This window comes from Engystomops pustulosus, chromosome 1 (assembly GCF_040894005.1).
Source record: "Engystomops pustulosus chromosome 1, aEngPut4.maternal, whole genome shotgun sequence".
Classification (NCBI taxonomy): domain Eukaryota; kingdom Metazoa; phylum Chordata; class Amphibia; order Anura; family Leptodactylidae; genus Engystomops; species Engystomops pustulosus.
Genome location: NC_092411.1, coordinates 39,568,534 through 39,593,339, shown reverse-complemented (window position 1 = coordinate 39,593,339; position 24,806 = coordinate 39,568,534). Strand labels below are relative to the sequence as shown.

The 24,806-nt window shown below is 40.3% G+C and overlaps 1 protein-coding gene across 1 annotated transcript in view; it reads left to right on the top strand.

Annotated features, from left to right (window-relative positions):
• Window positions 1-24,806, top strand: part of MAP1B (microtubule associated protein 1B) — a 55,508-nt gene that overhangs the window by 23,913 nt on the left and 6,789 nt on the right. The window contains exons 3-6 of the mRNA XM_072138807.1: window positions 11,127-11,209; window positions 12,934-13,074; window positions 17,062-22,903; window positions 24,186-24,424. Of these exons, the coding sequence (XP_071994908.1) occupies window positions 11,127-11,209; window positions 12,934-13,074; window positions 17,062-22,903; window positions 24,186-24,424 (6,305 nt within the window). The remainder of the gene's footprint in view (window positions 1-11,126; window positions 11,210-12,933; window positions 13,075-17,061; window positions 22,904-24,185; window positions 24,425-24,806) is intronic.

The window sequence follows — 24,806 nt, the reverse complement described above, 5'->3', positions numbered from 1 at the left end:
AGAATACAAAAATTATCTCTTCTTTTTACATTTGGTCTTTCCTGGAGGGGATTCTGGAATTCCAATGGCTACTGGTTATTTCTGGGATAGTTGGGATTCACCCCTTATTGTCATGCTCCAGGGGTAGTGGACCCACTAGACCACCGCAAGCGATGATGTAAGCCAACATCTGGGACCGGAATCTAAGTGGCACCCGGTTTTCACCAGAGCACGCCGCAAAGCGGGTTGGACTTGCCGCGGCGTGGTACCACCAGGTCGTTCCACAGGTGCGACTAGCCCGCGGTGGCAGCCAAGGTGAGGTACAGAAACGTAAGGCAGGTAGATGGTCTGGGACAGGCAGGAAGTCAGGACAGGCGGCAAAGGTTCAGGGTCAGTGGCAGAGCAGAAGGTCAGGGCTGGCAGCGGAGGAGCGTAAATGGGAACAGGTCCGGGGTCACCACGGGAAATCACACTAATCGAATGGGACATGGGAATAAGCTTTTTCTAAGGCTTTAGGGCACAAATATCTGCCGGGGTGTGCAGGGAGAGGCTGGTATTTAAAGGATTCTGGATACAGCCAGCGGCAATCAATGGTGCGCTGGCCGTTTAAATTTTCTAAAGCTGCCGCATGTGCCCTAGGAGATGGGACGTGCGCGCACAGCCACCGCACCAGAAACAGGAGCACGGAAAGGTGAGTCAGAACTATGGGGCGCTGGGGGCATACAGAGGAGCAGGAGTCACGGAAGCACCAGTGACACTTATGACTGGTAGATTTGGTTCCATCTTCCCTTTTTTATATCTTAGCCTCTGTATTCTCCACTTTGCTATCTACTTATGATGCCTATACCATTCTGGGTCTCCAATTTGGGGTCCACAAACATTGGTATTTTTATATGAGAAGGAAAAAATGTGGCTACAGTCAGGGACAGCCCTCCACATTGCTCAGGCAAAGAAAATGCTAATTGTTATTTGTATAGATACACATCAATAAATAAAGAATGAAAAAATCCAAAAGAACAGAGGAGGCAGTCAGCTCAACAATTAGCCCATAGATATAGTTCATTCAAGGTTCCTCCAATATATGCACAGTGCACAGACGTGTGGAAATCGTTCTCGGCACGGATAAGAATAGTTTGGAAAAAAAGGGGCTACTCCAGCATTTGTTTAAAAAAAAGCAAAACTTCTCTTTTATTTTATCAGGTTTAGAAACATCCTACAACTGCCTACGCATTTTGACCTTCGTACATGGTTCTTAGTCAATCTTAGTCATTGTCTAGGAACCATGTATGGAGTTCACATTGGTTTCAAAATGTATATCTGTTTTTAAACCTGTTGAAATAAAAAAAAGTTTTAATTTGGGGGGGAGGGGGGCTTTTCTGGATTACTCCCTTTTTTTGAACTAATAAAAAAGTAAGATGACCATCAATAGGATACATAGAATGAAGCTTTAACCTGGAACTAAAACTCATCTCCTATGGATGTGATGTAGAAGCTCAGTTGTAGGTCCCGGGACTGGGTGCTACACAAGGAACAGCCCATCCTAGTTATATTATAATTCACTGTTTTCATCTTGATCTATTTGGGTTTCTTTCCTTTACTCTGTTACTGACATGTGACACTAGCTTTGACAAGTGGGCCCAGTTGGAGGTTCTCCACCAGTGCATTTTCAGAATGAAAACAAAAAAATCAAGAATACCGAAAAGTGATTTGTTTCCTATAATAACATATTTCAGTACGCAGCAATATGTTGCCCTTGTTATATTTCTTCATAATACTTTGACCTGTGCTGTGTTCATCAGTCGGTTGGTGGAATAGTTATTCATTGATTCAGCTTACAACCATTTCATCAGATGGATTGTAGGGGTAGGTTACTGTGTCCTTGACCCTTCCTGCACTTAATAAAATGACTGGGAGTGTTGTTCTACTTGTCTTCCTGATTGATGGATCCTGCTGATGCTGCACAAAGAGCTGAGAGGGGCACTGAACGCGGAGTCTGTAAATGGAGATGCCCATGTACAAGAGAGGAATGTTATCTCCCAATGGACTTTACTAGCTATTACATAGCTGAATATGGAATAACACATTATATATATATATATATATATATATATACATATATATATATATATATATATATATATATATAGTTATCTAAAAAAACGGCAGCACTCCAAAGGCTTGTGAAAAAAAGTGTAGTTTATTCCAACATGTGCCAAGCTACGTTTCGGCTCCTATGGCCTGGAGCCTTTCTCAAGCCTTGAGAAAGGCTCCAGGCCATAGGAGCCGAAACGTAGCTTGGCACATGTTGGAATAAACTACACTTTTTTTCACAAGCCTTTGGAGTGCTGCCGTTTTTTTAGATAACTAAGTATTTTGGGACCTCTCGTCCTGGCCTCTGGATGTGCACCCATACCTGAATCTTTTGAGTGCTGCGACTATCTTTTCTGTATATATATATATATATATATATATATATATATATATCGTATCCAGACAAAACATAAAAGAAGGAGTGTAGGTAAGGGGGAGGGGTACCAAGTATGCGGTGTAGGCAGTGAGTACCAGTGGGACACAAATAATCCCCTCTGCCTTACCCACTTTATTTAGACACAAAGCAAATTGAATCTTTGTCCTTGGTGAAGAGAACTCCTAGTTATTGAATCTGTGCCAAGAAATAAATCACTTTATTTCTGCTAAACCTCCAGTGTGGCAGAAGAAACCTGTGTCATGCCAGGCATTATTACAGTCACTAGTGCAGCATTGTGTTTTATGTGTAATCTTATATCATTTTACACAAACAAATCATTATTGTGCTAAGTATTATACAACATTGATTTACTCTTGAAGATACCCGGATAGAGATAATCTACTTCTAGAGTCATATTGAATGTGAAGATTTTCGAGCATCAAACTGAAATTGAATATTTTTCAATCTCAAAAAGAGACGGCACATGTGCGCTTCAAACAAGGGATTTGCTTGAAAAGGGCCGGTGATCATAGTATTATAGTATCATAGTATATAAGGCTGGAAAAAGACACAAGTCCATTAAGTCCAACCTTTAAGAATAAATAAATTTAAATAAATGTTTTATCCCCATAACCCGTGATATTTTTGCTCTCCAGAAAGGCATCCAGGCCTCTCTTGAACATGTACATAGAGTCCGCCATAACAACCTCCTGCGGCAGAGAGTTCCATAGTCTCACTGTTCTTACAGTAAAGAACCTTTGTCTATGTTGATGGTAAAATCGCCTCTCCTCTAGGTGTAGAGGATGCCCCCTTGTCCTGGTCACAGGCCGAGGTATAAAAAGATCTTTGGAGAGATCCTTGTACTCTCCGTTCAGGTATTTGTACATTGTAATGAGGTCTCCCCTCAGTCGTCTTTTTTCTAAACGGAATAATCCCAAATTTTGTAATCTGTCAGTGTATTCTAGTTCCCCCATTCCCCTAATAATCCTGGTTGCTCTCCTCTGCACCCGTTCCAGCTCTACTATATCCTTTTTATACACTGGTGCCCAAAACTGTACACAATATTCCATGTGTGGTCTGACCAGGGATTTGTATGTAGTCAGAAGGGAGGGGGGATGAGGGATAAATCTTATATATACAATAATAATGTTAGACTAATGGATCTGGTAAATCGTCCATGTTTTTTAAAGACTTGATGGTTTCCATTATGTTTCCAGCACTTCCGCTGGCTTATGTCGTTACGGTATATCTTTGGATCCGTATTGAATCTTCCAAAAAAAATTTGGTGAGGCTTCAGCAAAGTGAATCTTGAAATATTTACTTGTCTCCATACCCTGGACACACTTTGTATACTGAAGACCCTAAATTAAGGTGTTATGAGTTGATGGATAAGTAATTAGTTTTTCTGCTGCTTGTTTTAGAGGGTGCGGTCACACGTCACGTTTAACGCATGCGTTTAAAATTGCAAATGCTGAAAAGAGCTTTGCCTAATTAAACAGCTGTTAACACTTGCGTTTAGAAAATGCATGTGTTAACGCATTATTAATATATGAGTTAACATTCTGTTAACACATGCCTTTGTTAACACATTGTTAATGCAGTCATTAACGCAAGCATTAACATTTGCATTTTGTAAATGCAAGTGTTACCAGCTGTTGCAATGTGTTTTTAAATGCATGTGTTAAACGCGACATGTGACCGCACACAGAAGGTCCCCTCTAATTTATTCACAAGGCTTGCTGCTACTTAGTACCACCTGTACTCACCTAAAATCCATGAAGGGAACCTGTTAGCAATTCTCCACTTTATTGCAGCATAGAATATATGAGAGCCGTCTTTTTAATTCCTTGCAGAGCTGGAGGCTGCAATCTCTTCCTCTTGGGAGGGTTACCTGTAATGTAGTCATATGAATTGTTTTGTTAGCAGATCCCCTATCTATAATTCTAATATAAGGTTGATATAACACATAGATGTTCACTGTGGTTCCAGTGAATCATAGGCTGCACCCCATAGACTGTAAGAATGATGTTATCAGCTTCTCTTAATTAATATTTTTCACAGGATTCGCCATAAATCATTCAGCTCTGACCTTGAGATTTAATTAAAGGTTCTTTGCATTTCTAGGGGAGATGATGGAATGTCGGTAAACATCAATAAGCATAAAAATAAATCGCCTCGCTGACGGGGGACGCTCCGGGTCGCCATATATTCTTTCGGGTGTAGGTGCATACTGAGAGTTTTAATAGGTTTTCGGTAAAAGCTTTCCCATAAATTTTTAATGTACTCATAAAGGATCTGCACAATAAAAATGTAGATTAAACCTGCCAGGTCATAAATGTCTATAGGAAGCTGGAGGTGTCTATTAGATATGCTGCATCACTAACTGCTGACACTATATTTATAGATATCGAGAGGGGTTTCTCATAATAAGAATTGATGATATATGATATACTGGGATCAGTATGATATGACTGCACTGCATGAATTGGGAGTTGGGTAAAGGAGCTACAAGCTCAGGGACCTTTAGAAAGGGCTAATAGGCCCTTTAGGACTTTTACGTTGCTAAAAGATTGGTGGTATTGTCTCCTGGCATCACATTCCCATCATTGTTTACTAGCTCCATGTTTTATATGGGCTGCCCCGTTTGCCTGTGATATCGGAGCTCAGTCCCATTTACATTAACTACTGGAGGGCAGCGTTACTTTCAATGACCTGGTTCTTGAGATTTTTACTACCTCACTTACGGCCTAGTGCCTGGCCGATGTGTAGTGAGACAGTGAAGACATAACTCCTCTACACTGTACACTGCACATGTGCGCTTCAAGCAAAGGATTTTCTTGAAGGGGTCCAATGATGTAGTCAGAAGGGAGGGGTGATGAGGGAGGCCTAAGAGCAGATTAGCACATGACCCCACGACTGAGATAAAGACTCCCACATGACTCAGGGGTAACTCTAGGCAAAGTGCCAGGTACATAATTTAATGTTACAGGCTCGAAGCTTGAAGGGCAGTTTTAAAATTGTATATAGGAACCTGTCAGTAGGTGTAAATGTCAAAACCTGATGGCAGGTTCCCTTTAAAAATGAGCCAGGAATACAACAAGTAATAGTAATGATTAGAGCTCTCCATTGGGTCACAGTACCAACCTTCAAAGTTAAAAAAAAAGATGATTTGCTGTTCTGTGTGTGAACTGAAGCAAAACCCCCCAACAAAGACCACGCCTGTGTGTCATGTAGTTGTTTAATTGCAGTCTGCTACTAGGTTCCTCTAATGTACAGAAAATCAATATATTACTGTCTAAGAGCCATTGTAAAGGCAGCCGATGTCGAATGGATTCAGGTCTCCTGGGAAAGGAAAGGAGTACTGCGGAAATCACATTAAAGAGGTCAGAGTTTGTGCATTTCTTAGAGGAAATGTAATTATATAGTGCACTTTACTGTTTACATGCTGTAGGATCTGCCATATGGATTATGGGGCCATTGAGTTAGTAAGTTATTGCAAGCAGATTGTGATTTATAAGGTGGACATCTTTGGTCATTAGAAGGCTCCATCATATTCAGCATGTAGAGTCGTTCTGTACACATACATGTCAGAGATAAGTCAGTGGGGTTGGTCAAGCAACTATAGGGTCTTTATATGACGGATTTCGCACTAAACAGAACTTAAAAGCAATGTTAACAGAGCCTAAAAGTCTCCTCCCGTATAAGGATTGCATGGAATGGTTTATGTAGTTGGAGATGGAAATAAAACTTTTATCGTATAATATTTCATAATATGTTAAATTTTGGTTACACATTCTTATCAGTGAGATAACCTCTGCCCTCTGCAAAGTTTGTTGATTCTTCCATAAAGATTTGCGTTCAGCTCACCCAAGCGTTGAGATGATGGTTTGTTATCCAACCTGTCTGACCCTTGTTTGACGTGTAGCTGTGCGATACATATTCGATGGAGACAGATCAAGTCAGAAATGACAAATATCTAATAAATATGGCAGATTTCACTGGCAGATAGCCTGGGTTCACACTAGCATTATGGCTTAAATTCTAATCTTCTCCATAACTGGTATGACAAATGCATTTTAAGGGGAATCTAATAAATCTCAATGGATCCTGTTAACTTAAAATGGGGCCATCAGGTGTCTTCCAAGGTTCCTGTGTATTTTGTAATTATATCTTTTGTATTACTGTATATACTCGAGCATAAGCCGACCCGAGTATAAGCCAAGACCCCTAATTGTAACACAAAAAACTGGAAAAACCTATTGACTCGAGTATAAGCCAAGGGTGGGAAATGCATTGGTCACAGCCTCCTCAGTATATAGCCAGCCCCCTGTAGTATATAGCCTGCCAGCCCCCTGTAGAATATAGCCTGCCAGCCCCAGTAGTATATAGCCTGCGAGCCTATGTAGTATATTGCCTACCAACCCCCTGTAGAATATAGCCAGCCAGCCCCCAGTAGTATATAGCCTGCCAGCCCCAGTAGTATATAGCCTGCCAGCCCCTGTAGTATATAGCCAGCCCCCTGTAGTATATAGCCACCAGACTCCAGTAGTATATAGCCTGCCATCCCCAGTAGTATATAGCCTGCCAGCCCCTGTAGTATATAGCCAGCCCCCTGTAGTATATAGCCACCAGACTCCAGTAGTATATAGCCTGCCATCCCCTGTATTATATCGATTGCCACTCCACTGTAGTATATAGCCAGCCCCTGTAGTAAATAGCCTGCCAGCCCCCCTGTAGTATATAGCCTGCCAGCCCCTGTAGTATATAGCCTGCCAGAACCCTAGTATATAGCCTACGGCCCCTGCCCCCAAAGAAAAACACAAACAGTGTACTCACCTTCCAATGAAGGTGATCCAGTGTGTGCCGATATCAGCGCACATAACAAAACGTCAGCGAAAGGCTGACATCCCGATCCTTCTGACAGACGGTGCGGGGACATGGAGCCGATGCCGGAGCTGCGATGTATGGAAGTCGGAACTGTATACTTTATCATTGTAACCCCAGCCAAATTGTTTTTGGTCTCTGTGACAATTGGATTTTAAAAATGTTGTGTTGTCATAAGAACCAGGATTAACAATAAATCTTCATTGCAGACACCGGTGATAACTGTTACAGCTGATCATTGTAGCCTAGGACTAACATACAGTAAATTACCAACATCCAGAGGTCCATTTGTAACTAGGGGTCATCTGTAAGTCGGGTGTTCTTAAGTATCCGCAACAATATGAGGAATGGGTGTCACTCTGACGTTGTGATCTGAATGTTACCCCTATGGCTCTAATTTAAGATTTACACGAAAACACAAAAAGTTATTTAAAAAATGACTCTAAAAAAAAGGACTTGAAAGGAAGAAGATGTTAAGTTATAGATTTGCCCGTAGTTAGAGTATGACCTTAATATTGGGAACAGTTAAAAACAATAATGAGTCTGTTACTAGACCAAGCAGCTAAAATAAGCTACAAGCCTTAGGCTTATAGGAACTTGAAAGAATGCATGGATTTCTTTTCCACTCCTTGTGTCATCCTACCACAATAGTTACATTTACTTTTCCAAGTTTTGTAACTTTCATTTATTTACTTTTAATTATATGGCACCTAGTGGGGTATTGGAAGTGATGGGCAATGTGTAATGTTTTGTAAGAGGAGCTGAAGTTTTAATTGATGCCATTTCAGGGACTGGAAAGCCTTTTGAACATGGTTTTAATGCTGGGGGCCGCTGTGTATTTCTTGTTGTCAGGTCATGAGTCCTCTCTATATGCCTGTACAGGCAGTCCCCGGGTTACATACAAGATAGGTTCTGTAGGTTTGTTCTTAAGTTGAGTTTGTATGGAAGTCAGAACCGTACACTTTATTATTGTAACCCCAGTCAAAAAATTTTTTGGTCTCTGTGACAATTGGATTTTAAAAATGTTGGATTGTCATAAGAACTCGGATTAACAATAAATCTTAATAAACCATTGATAACTGTTACAGCTGTTTATTGTAGCCTAAGGCTAAAGTACAGTAAATTATCCAGAAGTCCGTTTCTAACTAGGGGTCATATGTAAGTCAGGTGTTCTTAAGTAGGGAACCGCCTGTATTGGCACTTGACCGTAGTAGTTGGGTGCTTGTTGTTAAGGTTAAGAGAACCTGTCCAATCCTGTGACATGTCAACTTTAGTAAATACATTTATTTTCCGTACTATAAATAATTATAAGCCCATTGGGGGATTGGATGAGAAGGCTTAGATACTCACACTTAGTCACTCAAAATCCCAAATTTATTTCATACTAACTAGCTGTAGCTCCCAACATTGCCCAGTGTAGTAAATAACTACTCCTAGCTATAACAAAATATAATGGGTTAACAAAAATATTTTATATGTATCTGTCTCTCTCTCTCTCTGGCTTTCCATGACCGTTTATGTGTCTGACTGTCTCTGCCTCTGTCTGTCACTGTCTGTCTCTGTCTCTTACTGACTTTCTCTGACTCCGGTTTTCTCTGACTGTCTCTGTCTATACTGTCTCAGTATGTCTCTGATTATTTCTGTCTCTGAGTGTTTCTAACTGTCTCTGTCTGTCTCTGACTATGGATATTCTGTCTGTCTCTGTCAACAACTGTCTGTCTGTCTCTGACTGTCTCTGACATTCTCTGTATTTGCCTCTGACTGTCTTTGTCTCTGACTGTCTATGGGGAGGAAAATTTTGATTCAAAACTAAGTCGATGACATTCCCTGAGACACACAGAGCGGCTGTGCAAAATTTGGACATACATACATACACACAGACATATATACACTCAGCTTTATATATTAGATATCAGCAACAAATTTGCTATTGAACAGTGGTACACTTGTCTCAGATATCTGATTACATATTTTTTGTTATGTTTTCTGTACATGATTATAGGGTTTGCCATTTTGCATATGTTCTGTTATAACAGCATTGAGTTATATTCTTTACAGCAGCCCCAAGGCAATAGAGAGCAATAGATTTAAAGATGTTCGCCTCATGTTTTTGTAATGTGTGTGGAAGTGGTGGAGGGGGGGGGGGTAGGATAGAAGGTAATTTACCAATATAAATATATATTATAGATTCTGTTCTGCTTTTTTGATATGTAAAGTGAGGCCTTCTGTCTTTTGCATCATCAGCGAGACATTCCTGACCATAAAATGTCCACAGATGGAGGGTCATGTGATCTCTACCTGTCCATGAACAATCGCCCTGTCAGGACCTTATGATAGTATAAGTCAATATCCTGGCAGGGCAAGAGTTCATGGACAGTTAGAGATCACATGACCCTCCATCAGCAGTTATTTTATGGACATGCATGCCTGGATGATGAGGTAAAAGACAGGAGGCTACAGTTTACAATAAATTGGTGTAACTTTTTATAGATGTATATTGGCAAAGTACCTAATGTCCGGACTGCACTTACACACATATTACAAAAAACATGAGGTAAAGTGGCCAACCCCTTTAAGCTGACTCACTAAGATCTATAAAGGAGTTTTTAGACATGTGCTGGGTAAGAAATATACAAAATATTGTCTCCGGTGCATCAATTAGCCTCGACTTTCAAGAAGCCTTTTGACTTGATGTGGGATAATTGCCAGAGCAGGAAACTTTTTCCAAAATGAAAATACTCCAAAATGAAGGCATGACTGTTTTGGAATCATTGTTCCTCATCAGCACAGTGTAGGTAATGGATTTTGTCAGGAGGTAAAAGACGAAGCTCAGGAAGGAACTCAATGTACTTTAGATTATTTAAGATAACACTGGAAGCACCCTGGAAAACTTAGCATATTCCTTACCCAGAATCCTCAGTGGAGCATGCATGGCTTTTTAGGCTCTTTTTAGGGGTACAGGCCTCTTAATTATTAAGGTGCATCTTGGAAAGTACATGCACCCCATATGGAAATCTGCTTCAGTAAGGTGCTGACTACATCACTTCTTACTCTATTTACATGCATGGGATAAATATTTTTTTCAAATTTGATGTAGATTTTAAGGAGAACTACCATAAAAATCAGGCTTGATAAACAAGGGGCATCGTGTCTGTTTTAATCTTTTGATATTTGTTAACGATGGTCTACTTACTGCTAAAATCAATCAAAATTTTGCTAATGAACCAGAAGGGCTCTGGGGGTTGTTACGAGAGCCCCTTTGTGCTGTAGATTCAAATACTGTTACACTGTTTCCCACTCCCTCTCTGCTCCCTCAGCATTTAAACCTCCCAGTAACTGATGTAATGTTACAGCTGAGGAAGTTTCAGTACACAGTGGGAGGGTGGAAGTGCTCCTACACACTGTAACAGCCTGTGAAGCTAGAGCTAAGATAACGCCCTACTCAGAGTTCTATTAGCTCATTAGCATAATTTTAAAAGTTTTAGGAGGAAGGAGGCCACTATTAACAAATATAAGAAGATTACCACAGTCACGGTGCCTGGATCTATGAGTAAGTGTCCCTGGTTTATCATGATGGATTTTGTTGGTAAATTTTATCAAATCCAACGGGTGTAACTGGACCATTCTAGTGCCTAACCCTTACATTATTACAGTGCCACCTCATATCAAAAATTTGATGGGTAGGAACTAGGTCATAAATTGTATTTGACTTCCCAACTTGACATTGATATATATACTAACTATAAAAAGATTTGTACACTTATTTGTGTTTTTTTATTCCAATTGTTTTCTTTAGGTCAAAAAATCCTTCACCATCGGAGTGATGTTTTAGAAACTGTTGTCTTAATTAACCCTTCAGATGAAGCCGTCAGCACAGAAGTGAGTACGGTTTTCATAAAATATTACTTTGCTTTGTAAATGCATGACCTTATTTCTATGACCTGTACTCTGTGCTCTGCACTGGACTGTATTCAACCAGTTTATATTACAAATGTGAGGCTCAACGGAGACTTTACACCGGACAATCTAGTGAAATTCATAAAAACTGATGCAGATGACAACATTTTCATTCAGTGCATGATCTGGAATTGGTAGTGGATTATATTGTAGGCGGTTTGGGGAGTAGCTCAGGGCCCACTTATCTCCTAGTTGTTTGTAGTTTGCAGCTTATCTCTGCTCACCATGTGTCTGCTGGCAGGAAGTAATCAGTGAGTGTTAGTGATGGGTCTTTCACAAACGAATCGGGACAAAGAGCCGGCTCATTTGCGTGAACGTGAGCCGGCTCACTAAACCCTGCCCCTAAAGAGCTCACCACGCCCCCTTTGGCTTGATAATATTGGGTTAAAAGTGGAGTGGTTCAGGGTGCCTGACTGGCCTGCGGCTCCCTAATATATATATATATATATATATATATATATATATATATATATATAATATTTTTTTTTTTTTTTTTTAATAGGGAGCCATTCAGGAGCCAGAAGAGCCGGCTCTTCTTAGTGAACGGAGCCTAATGAGCCAGATCACTAAGAAGAGCTGGAATTCCCATCACTAGTGAGTGTCTGTGAGCTCAGTGCTGTACTGCAGGGGGGCGGGGAGTGCTGTACTGCAGGGGGCGGGGCTACAGGCAGAGAGCATAGAGAGACACAGAAATCATAGCAGTACAGCGTCACACAGGAATCCAAGATGGCTGCCTGACCCTAAAGTCAGAAGTTACATGGTTGTGTCTAGGGGCAACTGAAACTGTATACATCAGAACTGATAGAGAGAGGTTGGAATTATATCTGTGAAATGCTGTATTTTTGTTAATAACAGTGAATTAGAGAATGTGTTATTTTGTTATCTTTATAAGAAACTTGTCTTCATGGGAATAACCCTTTAAGGGAGAAGGGGGCCCCATTCAGAAGTCTGCAATGAAGCCTTGCTTCTCCTAGTTACACCCCTGCAGATGAAGTTAAATAACTCTGCATCATTGTTTGTATAAGGCTGCGTTCACATGGGCATTGACGTCTCCCTTGCAGTTTCTGTCAGATGACTCCAACCCACCTGAACACCACAGACCCCCATGGGGATACATGATGGATGGATACAAGGGGATTTAGAACAGGAATGTTTTGGAAGCATTACAAAACTTTGTTAGCTTTGTATAACCATGAAATCTGAATATGAGACAATGGGGCAGATTTACTTACCCGGTCCATTCGCGATCCAGCAGCGCGTTCTCTGCGGTGGATTCGGGTCCGGCCGGGATTCACTAAGGTAGTTCCTCCGTCGTCCACCAGGTGGCGCTGCTGCACTGAAGTTCCCCGGAATGCACTGATCTTCACCAAGCCGGACCGAGTGAAGGTAAGCGCGAGTCCCGGGACACTTTTTTTTTTTTAAATGCGGCGGTTTTTCCGAATCCGTCGGGTTTTCGTTCGGCCACGTCCCCCGATTTCCGTTGCGTGCATGCCAGCGCCGATGCGCCACAATCCGGGGGGCAATTCATGGAAAATCGGCGCAAATCGGAAATATTCGGGTAACACGTCGGGAAAACGTGAATCGGGTCCTTAGTAAATGACCCCCAATGACTTTCCTTTATTATTATCTAATTTCTTTCCCCACAGGTACGATTGATGATCACAGATGCTGCAAGACATAAACTTTTAGTGCTGACTGGACAATGCTTCGAAAATACAGGAGAACTTATTCTGCAGTCTGGATCCTTCTCGTTCCAGAATTTCATAGAGATCTTCACAGATCAGGAGGTATTAATCATGATGAGATGAAACAAGCAATATCCTGAAATGTTCTTTGCTTCATTGCTTAGCACAGATTCAAAATCTTTATTAAAGAAAAAATTGAATTCATTTATTATTCATTGCTATCAAATATCAGAAATAATGAGATTGCTAAAGGCAATCTCCCCATCAAGAGGAATGACGGGGGTATATTCACAGGTTATAATCAGTGGATGCAAATTAAAGTACAGCTAAATTTAAATAGCACAAATCTTTCTTTCTATATATATATATATATATATATATATATATATATATATATATATGACAACCCAAGGTTACAGACAGACCCCTCTGACCACTATAGTCCCAGATTGCAATAATCAGCTGTAAGGTGTCTGTAATGAAGATTTATTGATAATCCTTGGTCTCATTACAGCAAAAGATGTTTAAACTCCAATTGTCACTGGGGACAATTTTTTTTTTGTCTGGATCTACAATTATAAAATTATAAAATATACAGAGACTGCCTATATATATATATATATATATATATATACACACATACACACACACAAAAGGATTTACAGCTCTGGAGTCTTTGTCAAGCCCTGTTGCAGTGCAGTCCTAGACTTCGTTTGACACACACACACACACATATATATATATATATATATATATATATATATATATATATATATATATATATATATGACTTCAAAAGTTTAAGTTGAAAAAAACACAAGAAGCCTTTCTCTGACACTGTAGCCGCAATCGCGCTCTCTTTAGATGAATTACAACTCATGAATTACAACAGTCCCCAGATCAGACCACCAATAAGAAAAGTTGACACATTTTCCCAACATTCCTAGAAGTTATTTTAGAGAAAGTTCTGTTTTTCTTTCCAATGTACCAGGGTGTGGCCCAGCCTGCTCTAGAACTCTTCTTTGCTTTCACAACCTACCAGCAGCTTTCTGAAAGGGGTACCGTATTTCAGCAAATAAAGATTATTCTTTGTTTAATGAAAAGTTATACAATTTTCCAATATTCTTTCTGTATCAATTATTCAGGTTATTAGATCTCTGCCATTGTCATTGCGGAGGAAGCTTAAGTGTTTACTTGCTATGTATAAAACTGTCCCATCGTCATGTGCTTAGGCTCATTATATCCCTGGTCATGTGATGTCACACAGGTGCACAGCCCATCATATCCCTAGTCATGTAATGTCACACTGGTGCACAGCTCGTTATATCCCTGGTCATGTGATGTCACACAGGTACTTAGGCTCATTATATCCCTGGTCATGTGATGTCACACAGGTGCACGGCTCGTTATATCCCTGGTCATGTGATGTCACACAGGTACTTAGGCTCATTATATCCCTAGTCATGTGATGTCACACAGGTGCACGGCTCATGATATCCCTAGTCATGTAATGTTACACTGGTGCACAGCTCTTTATATCCCTGGTCATGTGATGTCACACAGGTACATGGCTCGTTATATCCCTGGTCATGTGATGTCACACAGGTGCTTAGGCTCATAATATCCCTGGTCATGTGATGTCACACAGGTGCACGGCTCGTTATATCCCTAGTCATGTAATGTCACACTGGTGAACAGCTCTTTATATCCCTGGTCATGTGATGTCACACAGGTACTTAGGCTCATTATATCCCTGGTCATGTGATGTCACACAGGTGCACGGCTCATTATATCCCTGGTCATGTGATGTCACACAGGTGCACGGCTCATGATATCCCTAGTCATGTAATGTTACACTGGTGCACAGCTCTTTATATCCCTGGTCATGTGATGTCACACAGGTACATGGCTCGTTATATCCCTGGTCATGTGATGTCACACAGGTGCTTAGGCTCATGATATCCCTGGTCATGTGATGTCACACAGGTGCACGGCTCGTTATATCCCTGGTCATGTGATGTCACACAGGTGCATGGCTCATTATATCCCTGGTCATGTGATGTCACACAGGTGCACGGCTCGTTATATCCCTAGTCATGTAATGTCACACTGGTGAACAGCTCTTTATATCCCTGGTCATGTGATGTCACACAGGTACATGGCTCGTTAAATCCCTGGTCATGTGATGTCACACAGGTGCTTAGGCTCATGATATCCCTGGTCATGTGATGTCACACAGGTGCACGGCTCATTATATCCCTGGTCATGTGATGTCACACAGGTACTTAGGCTCATTATATCCCTGGTCATGTGATGTCACACAGGTGCACGGCTCATGATATCCCTAGTCATGTAATGTTACACTGGTGCACAGCTCTTTATATCCCTGGTCATGTGATGTCACACAGGTACATGGCTCGTTATATCCCTGGTCATGTGATGTCACACAGGTGCTTAGGCTCATGATATCCCTGGTCATGTGATGTCACACAGGTGCTTAGGCTCATTATATCCCTGATCATGTGATGTCACACAAGTGCTTAGGCTTGTTATATCCCTGGTCATGTGAGGTCACATAAGTGCACATCTCAATATCACAGAGGGTAATCAAAACTTGTGTGACATCACATGACCAAGGATATAACGAGCCATGCACCTGTGTGACATCACATGACGATAGACCAGTTTTATGCACAGGAAATAAACAATGAAGATTCCTATAGAATGACAGCAAGGCAAAATACAATTGATATAATTGTACAACTTTTCATTATACAAACAGTAATATTTATTTGCTAAAATGAGACAACCCCTTTAACCTAGCAGCACCCAGCACCACTCCATTACTTTCAACCTTCATAGAATAGAGAAAACAAGTGCACCGGCGGGAGAGGCCACACCCTCAATGCACTGAAAAAATTTCACAAATATACAAAATTACATTTTCCTTAAAATTATAACTATTTTGAGATTTAGAAAGCTTATTCAGTGCCCCACATTATGCTGTTTTTATTTGTAAGGTGGTTTGTAAAGAAGTAGAATTTTTTTTTTTAATAATATCAATAAATACATGATTCATTGCTTTTAATATTGATTCATATGGTTTCACTGTGTTTTTTTGCCAGTACAGCTTGTGTGATTGAAGTCTTACACGTGTCACAAAAAGTAAATGAATAAGATGTTAGTTTATTTAAATGAGATGGAACTAATGCAATAATTGCAAAAAAATTTTTAGAAACAATATTGTGTTCCAACGCTTACAGCAGATCATGGGGGATTTATTCTTTTACCATTCTCTGAGCAATGTTTTCAGTACAATAAATACATGTGGCCTCTTAAAAAAGATTGTATAGATGTTATGCTTCCGTAAGGAAATTAACAAAGATGGAAAGGTAGGGCAGACACGGTGAACCCTAAAGCTAGACCACCTAGCTTTCTTTACCCACTTGACCATCCTACCTTAAGCGGAAGGCGACAACTGGTCGGCGTTCCTTTCCTGGTTCAAAGTGAAAACATGGAAACAAAAACAGTACAAAACAAACACATGGAAATAGTTGTTGAAATGCAGGTCAAAACCAAGAGAACAATGCAGTACAGAATCACAAGTCAAACAGATGGTCAGAAGACTGACAAGGGTCAAAGAATCCAAAATACAAAAGTCCAGTAAAAGCTAGAAAGCTCCACGGAAGACTTCTAGAAAGAACTGGGATTTGGGCAGACAGTTATAAGATATAAGAGTGAAACCAAACTAGCAAGGGAGGGATGTGAGTGGAGGAGACATCTGTCCGTCACAACTAGTTTAACCATCTGCAGCCCAGAACAAAGTCACCGGGAGATTGATAGGTATAGTGGAAATAAATTAAGATATCCAGGAGTGAAATAAGGCAGTGTTCAGGCTAGAGCAGGACAGAATGCAACAAAAGTGTAAAATGGCCAAAGGATGAAGCTCATATCACAGTAAATGCTTGTGTTGCGCCTAATATAAAGTTTTTCAGTGCAAAATATTTTTCCATTAGTAGTAGTATCATTGTATATTTTATGACATTGTTCCTTTTTACATACATATTTGTTTTCTGTCTCAATGTCTAGATTGGTGAACTTTTGAGCAATACACATCCAGCAAATAAAGCAAGCCTTACACTTTTCTGTCCTGAAGAAGGACATTGGAAGAATTCTAATCTAGAAAGACACAACCTTCAAGACTTCATCAATATCAAACTCAACTCATCTTCAATTTTACCCGAAATGGAAGGACTTTCTGAATTTACAGAATACCTATCAGAATCTGTGGAAATACCATCACCTTTTGACATTTTAGAACCACCCACATCTGGTGGTTTTCTGAAACTTTCAAAGCCATGTTGCTATATTTTCCCTGGAGGAAGAGGAGATTCGGCTTTGTTTGCTGTAAATGGATTTAACATGCTCATAAATGGTGGATCTGAGAGAAAATCTTGCTTTTGGAAACTGATTAGACACCTAGATCGGGTTGATTCAATATTGCTTACCCACATTGGAGATGACAATTTGCCTGGTATCAATAGTATGCTTCAAAGGAAAATATCTGAGCTTGAAGAAGAACAATCTCAAGGGTCAACAACGAACAGTGACTGGATGAAAAATCTTATCTCTCCAGACCTTGGAGTTGTGTTTCTTAATGTCCCAGACAATATGAAAAACCCTGAGCCAAACTTTAAAGTAAGAAGAAGCATAGAAGAAGCAAATTTTACCCTTCAGTACTTAAGTAAACTCTCTATGAAACCAGAACCCCTATTCAGAAATGCAGGAAACTCTATTGACCCCATTATCTTATTTCAAAAGATGGGTGTAGGAAAGCTTGAGATGTATGTGTTGAATCCATTGAAGGCAAGCAAAGAAACTCAGTATTTTATGCAGCAGTGGTCAGGCAACAACAAAGAAAAAGCTGGTCTGGTCCTACCCAATGGCCAAGAAGTTGATGTCCCTGTTAATTACTTAACTTCAATTTCCTCTCTTATTGTATGGCATCCATCAAACCCTTCTGAGAAAATAGTAAGAGTATTGTTTCCAGGAAATACAACACAATACCAAATACTTGAAGGCCTTGAAAAGCTCAAACATCTGGACTTTTTGAGGCAACCTGTAATAACACAGAAAGATTTAAGTGACAATATTTCAAGCCCTGCGGTAAAGCAGGCAAAGATGAAGCAGAGAGCAGAAAGTAAGGAGAGTCTTAAGTCTACAAAAACTACCCCCAGCAAACCAGTCAAAAAAGAATCAAGAGAAGAACATTCTGAAGCTGTAAAAAGTAGTCACCCTGAACAAGTCGAAAAGGTAGACAAGGAGAAAACATCTGTTAAGAAAGTTGTAAAAAATGAGGCCAAATTATCAGCCGAAAAGACAGCTTCAAACCAAGAAGCACCAATTATTAAATCAGAAAATGTCGAAAAACAAAAAGCTGACGTGAAGCCTAAAGTCATAAAAGAAAAAACGGTGAAAAAGGAAGTCAAAGCAAAATCTGACGATGTCAAGAAAGAAGAAAAAACTGTGAAAAAGGAAGATAAATTGAAGAAGGTAGTTAAGGAAGACAAACTCAAGAAAGAGGTTAAGGAAGAAAAACCTAAAAAAGACATTAAAGAAGAGAAACTGAAAAAAGAAGTTAAGGAAGATAAAGTAAAAAAGGAAGTCAAGAAGGAAGTAAAGAAGGAGGAGAAGAAGGAGGTCAAAAAAGATGTGAAGAAAGAAACAGCACTGAAAAAAGAAGTCAAGAAAGATGATAAAGAAAAGAAGGAAGAGAAAGATACAAAAAAAGAAGCCAAGAAACCTGTTAAAGATGCAAAAAAAGTAACCGCTACTCCTGATGCTAAAAAGCCACCTGCTAAAGGAAAGGTTCAAAAGAAAGAAGAACCTGCTAAAAAGGACACAGCAGCTACAAACAAGACAAAGGATAAGACAAAAGTAATCAAGAGAGTAACAGACAAGAAGCCATTGGCAGCTGCAGGAGCTGCAGCAGCCACCATAGCCGTAGCTGCAGCAGCAGCATCTGCTCAGAATGTTGACGCTGCTGAAAATATAGTAGATCTGGTTACACAAAGATCCCTCATGTCAACCCCTGAAGACTTAACAAAAGACTTTGAGGACCTCAGAGATGAAGAAGTCAAGTTCATTGAAGAAGTGAAGCCTCACCTACAGGCACTGTCACCTGGAGATGATGCAGTCATCGTAGAGACGGATTCTTATATTATCAAGAAAGATAATGCAAGCAGTGAAGAGCCTGCAGATTCACCAGACGAAGGAATTACAACTACAGAGGGTGAAGGTGAATGTGAAAGGACTCCAGAAGAAATAGAAATCATCGATAAACACAGGGCAGATGAAAATGACAAATATGAAGATGAAGGGACAGGGCTTGAGGAATCATCTGAAGCTGGTGACTATGAAGAGAAAGCAGAGACTGAGGAGGTTGAGGAACAAGTGGAAGACATTGAAGAGAGAGCTTCACGAGGAGATTTTGGTGAAACTTATGAGACTGAGGAAGAGGCTGATACAGATGCATTCCAAAACTTGAAAGGAAAGCATGATAGTCAGGAAGATATAGCTGATTCTGAGGGGGCAGATGAACAAGGAGAAGATATAGAGGAAACAGAAGAGGAGGCAGATGAGGACAGAACCGATGAAGCAAAGGATGATGATCAGGAAACAGAAAAGCTGGAATCCCACTATATTACATCAACAAAAGACAAATCTGAAGTTGTCAGTGACACTGAAGACAAATATATCCTGTCTTCTACACCATCTAAAACCTCTGAACCCCAGTCACCTGTTGTAGAGCCAGGAGCTTCTATTCATGATGAAACCTTACCTGGAGGCTCTGAGAGTGAAGCAACTGTATCTGATGAGGAAAACAGAGAAGATCAACCTGAGGAATTTACTGCCACTTCAGGCTTTACTCATTCAACCATTGAAATATCTAGTGAACCAACACCAATGGATGATATGTCAACACCAAGGGATGTAATGAGTGATGAGACGAACAATGAGGAAAGCGAATCTCCATCTCAAGAATATGTCAACATCACTAAATATGAAGCGATTTTGTGTTCCCAAGAATATGAAAAAGCAAAGGTATCTGCATCGCCTGATGCATTGAATGGTTTGTCTGACGTTTCAAAAACCGATGCTACTGATGGCAAGGAATACAATGCTTCAGCATCAACAATCTCCCCACCTTCATCTCTAGAGGAAGATAAATTCTCCAAATCAGCACTACGTGAAGCTTATGTGTATGGGAACACTGATGTGAAAAGTTCTGCAAATCTAGAAATACAGGATGACTATGAACTGGAAGAGAAGCTAAGTCCATGTAAGAGTCCAGCGCTTCCATCACCAATTTCTAAAACACCACTAAGTGAACGCAGTGTTAATTTTGACTTGACCCCTAATGAAATTAAAACATCAGATTTAGGTGTCTCACCACCTTTACACGATGAAGCACAAGAAGTGCCAGAACAGTGTCCAAGCCCTGATGATAAAACCTTGGAAGTAGCATCTCCTTCTCAGTCTGTTGCCGGAAGTGCTGGTCATACACCTTACTACCAGTCACCAACAGAGGAAAAGGGTACAAGTCTTGTAACAGAGAATGTAGAGAAGTCATCTGTCCCTGTTGTGTTTGAATTTTACGATGAAAAAGAAAAGATTGAAAGCCCTAGAATAAGTCCCATGGATGAGCCGGTGCCAGATTCTGAATCTCCAATAGAAAAAGTGTTGTCCCCATTGCGTAGTCCTCCATTAATTGGATCGGAAACACCTTATGAAATGTTCCTAACATCTAACGCTAAGCCATCATCTGGACCAGGTAGTATTGCTGATGGAGGAAATTCTCCATCTCACATTAGTCCTGTTTCTGAACTTCTGTCTGATGCCATACAAGAGAAAAGTGATATTTTGCCCAATAAAGCATTTGGAGTTGAATCAAGTAAAATGATAGCATCCAATGTTCCAGATGGGGGAAAATTTGCAGGAGAATTTTCTCCGACTCAGATAAGCACCAACCCATTCATCTTGTTTAAGGAAGACACAAAGATGTCTATTTCTGAAGGCACAGTATCTGATAAATCTGCCACTCCCGTAGATGAAAATGTTGCAGAAGACACTTACTCTCACATTGAAGGTGTTGCATCGGTTTCCACCGCTTCTGTTGCAACAAGTTCATTCCCAGAACCAACTACTGATGATGTTTCACCTTCTCTTCATGCGGAGGTTGGGTCTCCACACTCCACAGAAGTAGATGACTCCCTGTCAGTCTCTGTAGTTCAAACACCCACCACATTTCAAGAAACAGAAATGTCACCATCACGGGAGGAATGTCCCCGCCCAATGTCTATATCTCCACCTGATTTCTCACCTAGAACAGGAAAATCCACATCTTCACTCCAAGAACCAAGATCACCAGAACAGTCCACAATGGAGTTCAGTCAGGAATCACCAGAGCAATCTTTTGCCATGGACTTTAGCCGACAATCACCAGAACACCCTGCAGTAGCATCTAATGTGTTACATATCTCTGAAAATGGACCAACGGAAGTAGAATATAGTCCATCCGAACAGCATGAGTCTTATTTTGGTAATAAAATTTCAACTGACAATGGATATTATACAGCAGACAAAAAACAAGAACAAGCAGCAGCAGAATCTCAGGTCGAGGCTTCTCCATCCACCTCCTCTGCCCATACACCTTCACAATCAAGTTCACCTCTGAAAGAGGAAGATTCATTGAAAGATGTTATCCAAAATGTAGATATGCCACTTTACTCACCACCAATACTTGAGCAGGAATATTTTATGCAAGGAAAACTTTCTCCTGATACTGATGCATCTCCATTAACACCAACACCATCTTCACTGAGGCAGTCTCCTGGTTCTATCGAGCCTCCATGTACAAAAAGTGATCTTTCAATGGATTATGGTTCAGTAGCTTCATCTCTACCAATTTCTTCTGATAGCTTTCAGGCTCAGGCAGTAAAAGAACCGTCAGTTCTACATAATACGAACCCCTTTGCATATTGTGCAGACTTTGATGACAGAAATAATGTATGTGAGGCCTATAGCTATTCTAGGGAAATGAGTGATAGGTTTTCTATCTCTGACAAGTCAGCATTTGCAGAGAGTCGTCAAGAAGTTGATTTATGTCTTGTTTCTGCATGTGAGTACAAACACCCCAAAACAGAGTTATCACCTTCTTTCATTAACCCAAATCCATTAGAATGGTTTGCAAGTGAAGAGCAAAATCAGGAGCAAGACAAACCTCTAACTCAACAGGGAGGAGGCCAGCCACCTTCAGGAGGAAAACCGAAAGGGCGCCAGTGTGATGAAACACCTCCAACCTCAGTAAGTGAATCCGCTCCATCTCAAACAGATTCAGATGTCCCACCAGAGACTGAGGAATGTCCTTCCATAACAGCAGATGCAAACATAGATTCTGAAGATGAATCTGAAACCATCCCTACTGATAAAACAGTAACTTATAAACACATGGATCCCCCTCCAATTCCCATGCACGACCCAAGCCCATCTCCCAGACACCCAGATGTCTCCATGATGGACCCAGAAACCATGCCTGTTGACCAGAGTTTAGGCAAGCCTTTGAAAAAAGATATTAAGGAAAAAGGAAAAACCAAGAAAGTAGGAGGAAAAACCAAATCATCTTCTCCAGCCAGAAAAAGTGATAGCAAATCAAAGATTTCAGCTGCTTCACCAAAACCAGGACCCATCAAAGAAACAATGGAGAAAAGTACTAAGAGTGTTGCTCCAAAAAAGAAAGATTCCGTAGAGAAGGGTCCAAAAAGTGGTTCACTTACCGACCCCAAAGCAGCAAAGGTGGACGAGAAAGATAAAGAAACCAAGAATGCAACTAATACAAGTGCAACAAAATCAACTAAAACTGGATCCACAGGTCAGTCAAGAATTTTTCTTTTAGTTGGACAATTTGGGTAATTTTTTTTATACTTTCCTGGAGGAAGCAATTTTATCTTACTGTTCCACTGTAACTACTCAAGCATTACTCTGTAGCAGTGCTACATCCCAGATAATCTAGAAGCTGCAGGTAAAAACCACCATAGCTCCTATGGGGTTAATGCACCAGCATGTAAGGGATGTGTCACTGATAGATTGTGGAGGAATCACTAAAACTACTTTGACTGCAATGTATGTATGCCTATCGTTGTGCTGAATGACTGATAGGTTACTTATCACTGTTTGTTACTGACAGGTAAGAATCCCCAAGTTCATCATGAGTAGCATTTTAAAAAATTCCATATGGATTGATAAATGACATAATTTAATAAAGTGTTAAAAAGTACTAAAAAGTATTTTATGCTGCAAAATAAAAAAAAACTGTTACATTTGCAGTGACCTGTATAATTAAGATGTAAAGGTGACAAAGGGTCGGCTCCAGGTATCAGTAGGCCCCTGGGCGATAGACCCTCATTGGGCCCCTTTGCAGTGAACTCACCTGGCGGCATTAAAATTTCAGAAACTAAAACAGTCTCCTGTTCCCTAAAATATTCCCTAGTTTATCATATCAAACAGCCCCCTCATGGTTATTTTATATACATCCCCCTTACACCCTATGGGTTCATTAGATACAGCCCCCTCACCCCCATGGATTCCTTATGTGCAGTGTTATGTGGGCCCCCCCCCAGCATCTCTGGGCCACGACACTTACCCGGGTATGCCCAGTGCTGGCGCCGGCCCTGACATGACAGATCACATTGAGAAATATAAAATAATATCAGAATGACTTTTGATTTCCTTACAAATAAATATTTTCCCCAAATAAATATTTTTTAAATTATTTATGGGTACTTTTATATAGTTCCAATAAAATCAACTTATTCTGCAGAAAACAAGCCCTCCCAAAGATATGTAGCAAATTTAATTTTTAAAAAATAACAGAAAAATGCAAGAATAAATTTTTCTTGCATTAATTTTGATAGAAAAGGTTACAGAATTTTTGAAATGTAAGAATATGTAACTTGCTCTGTGTGTCATATTTTCTGGCAGTATATCTTTTGCATAGAAAAATTTAGGCAGAATTGACATAAAATATAGATTCTTCAAGTGCGGAACTAGATCCTTTTGTAAAAAAAATAGTATTTTTTATTTCTACTTCCATATATAGTCTGATGAACACAAATTTTGTAATAATTACTAGACACTTTGTTTTGCCTCTTCAGGAAGTGGAGCCACCAAGACAACAAAAACTGCCGCAGTGCCCCCAGGCCCTCCCGTGTACCTGGACCTGGTGTATATACCTAATCACAGCAGCAGCAAAAATGTTGATGTGGAATTTTTCAAGCGCGTACGATCCTCATATTATGTTGTAAGTGGAAACGATTCGGCAGCTGGAGAACCAAGTCGGGTCGTCCTGGATGCTCTACTGGAAGGGAAGGCTCAATGGGGAAGCAATATGCAGGTATAGTATGTTACTATTTTAGCTTGTTATGTACCATGTACCATTGTTAACAAGCATGACATTCAGCGTCATGAAACCTTAAAGGGAACCTGTCACCACATTTTTCAAAAATACAGCTAGTGGCAGGTTCCTATAGAGCCCTAGTAAGTATCTTCCCCCTTCTTTTAGCAAAAAATTGTTTCCCTCTGATTCCCATAAAATCAGAGTTATAAACTTGCCTGGTATCTAGTAATCTATAGAGCAAGTCGATGGGCATGGCCTAATGTCATGTGACCAGGGTGACATCATTACAGGTCCTTTAGCCTCTTAACATTAAAAAACTGTACCCCATGCACATATCTGACCTCATAAAAAATCACAGTATGCGTGCATGGACTTCTAC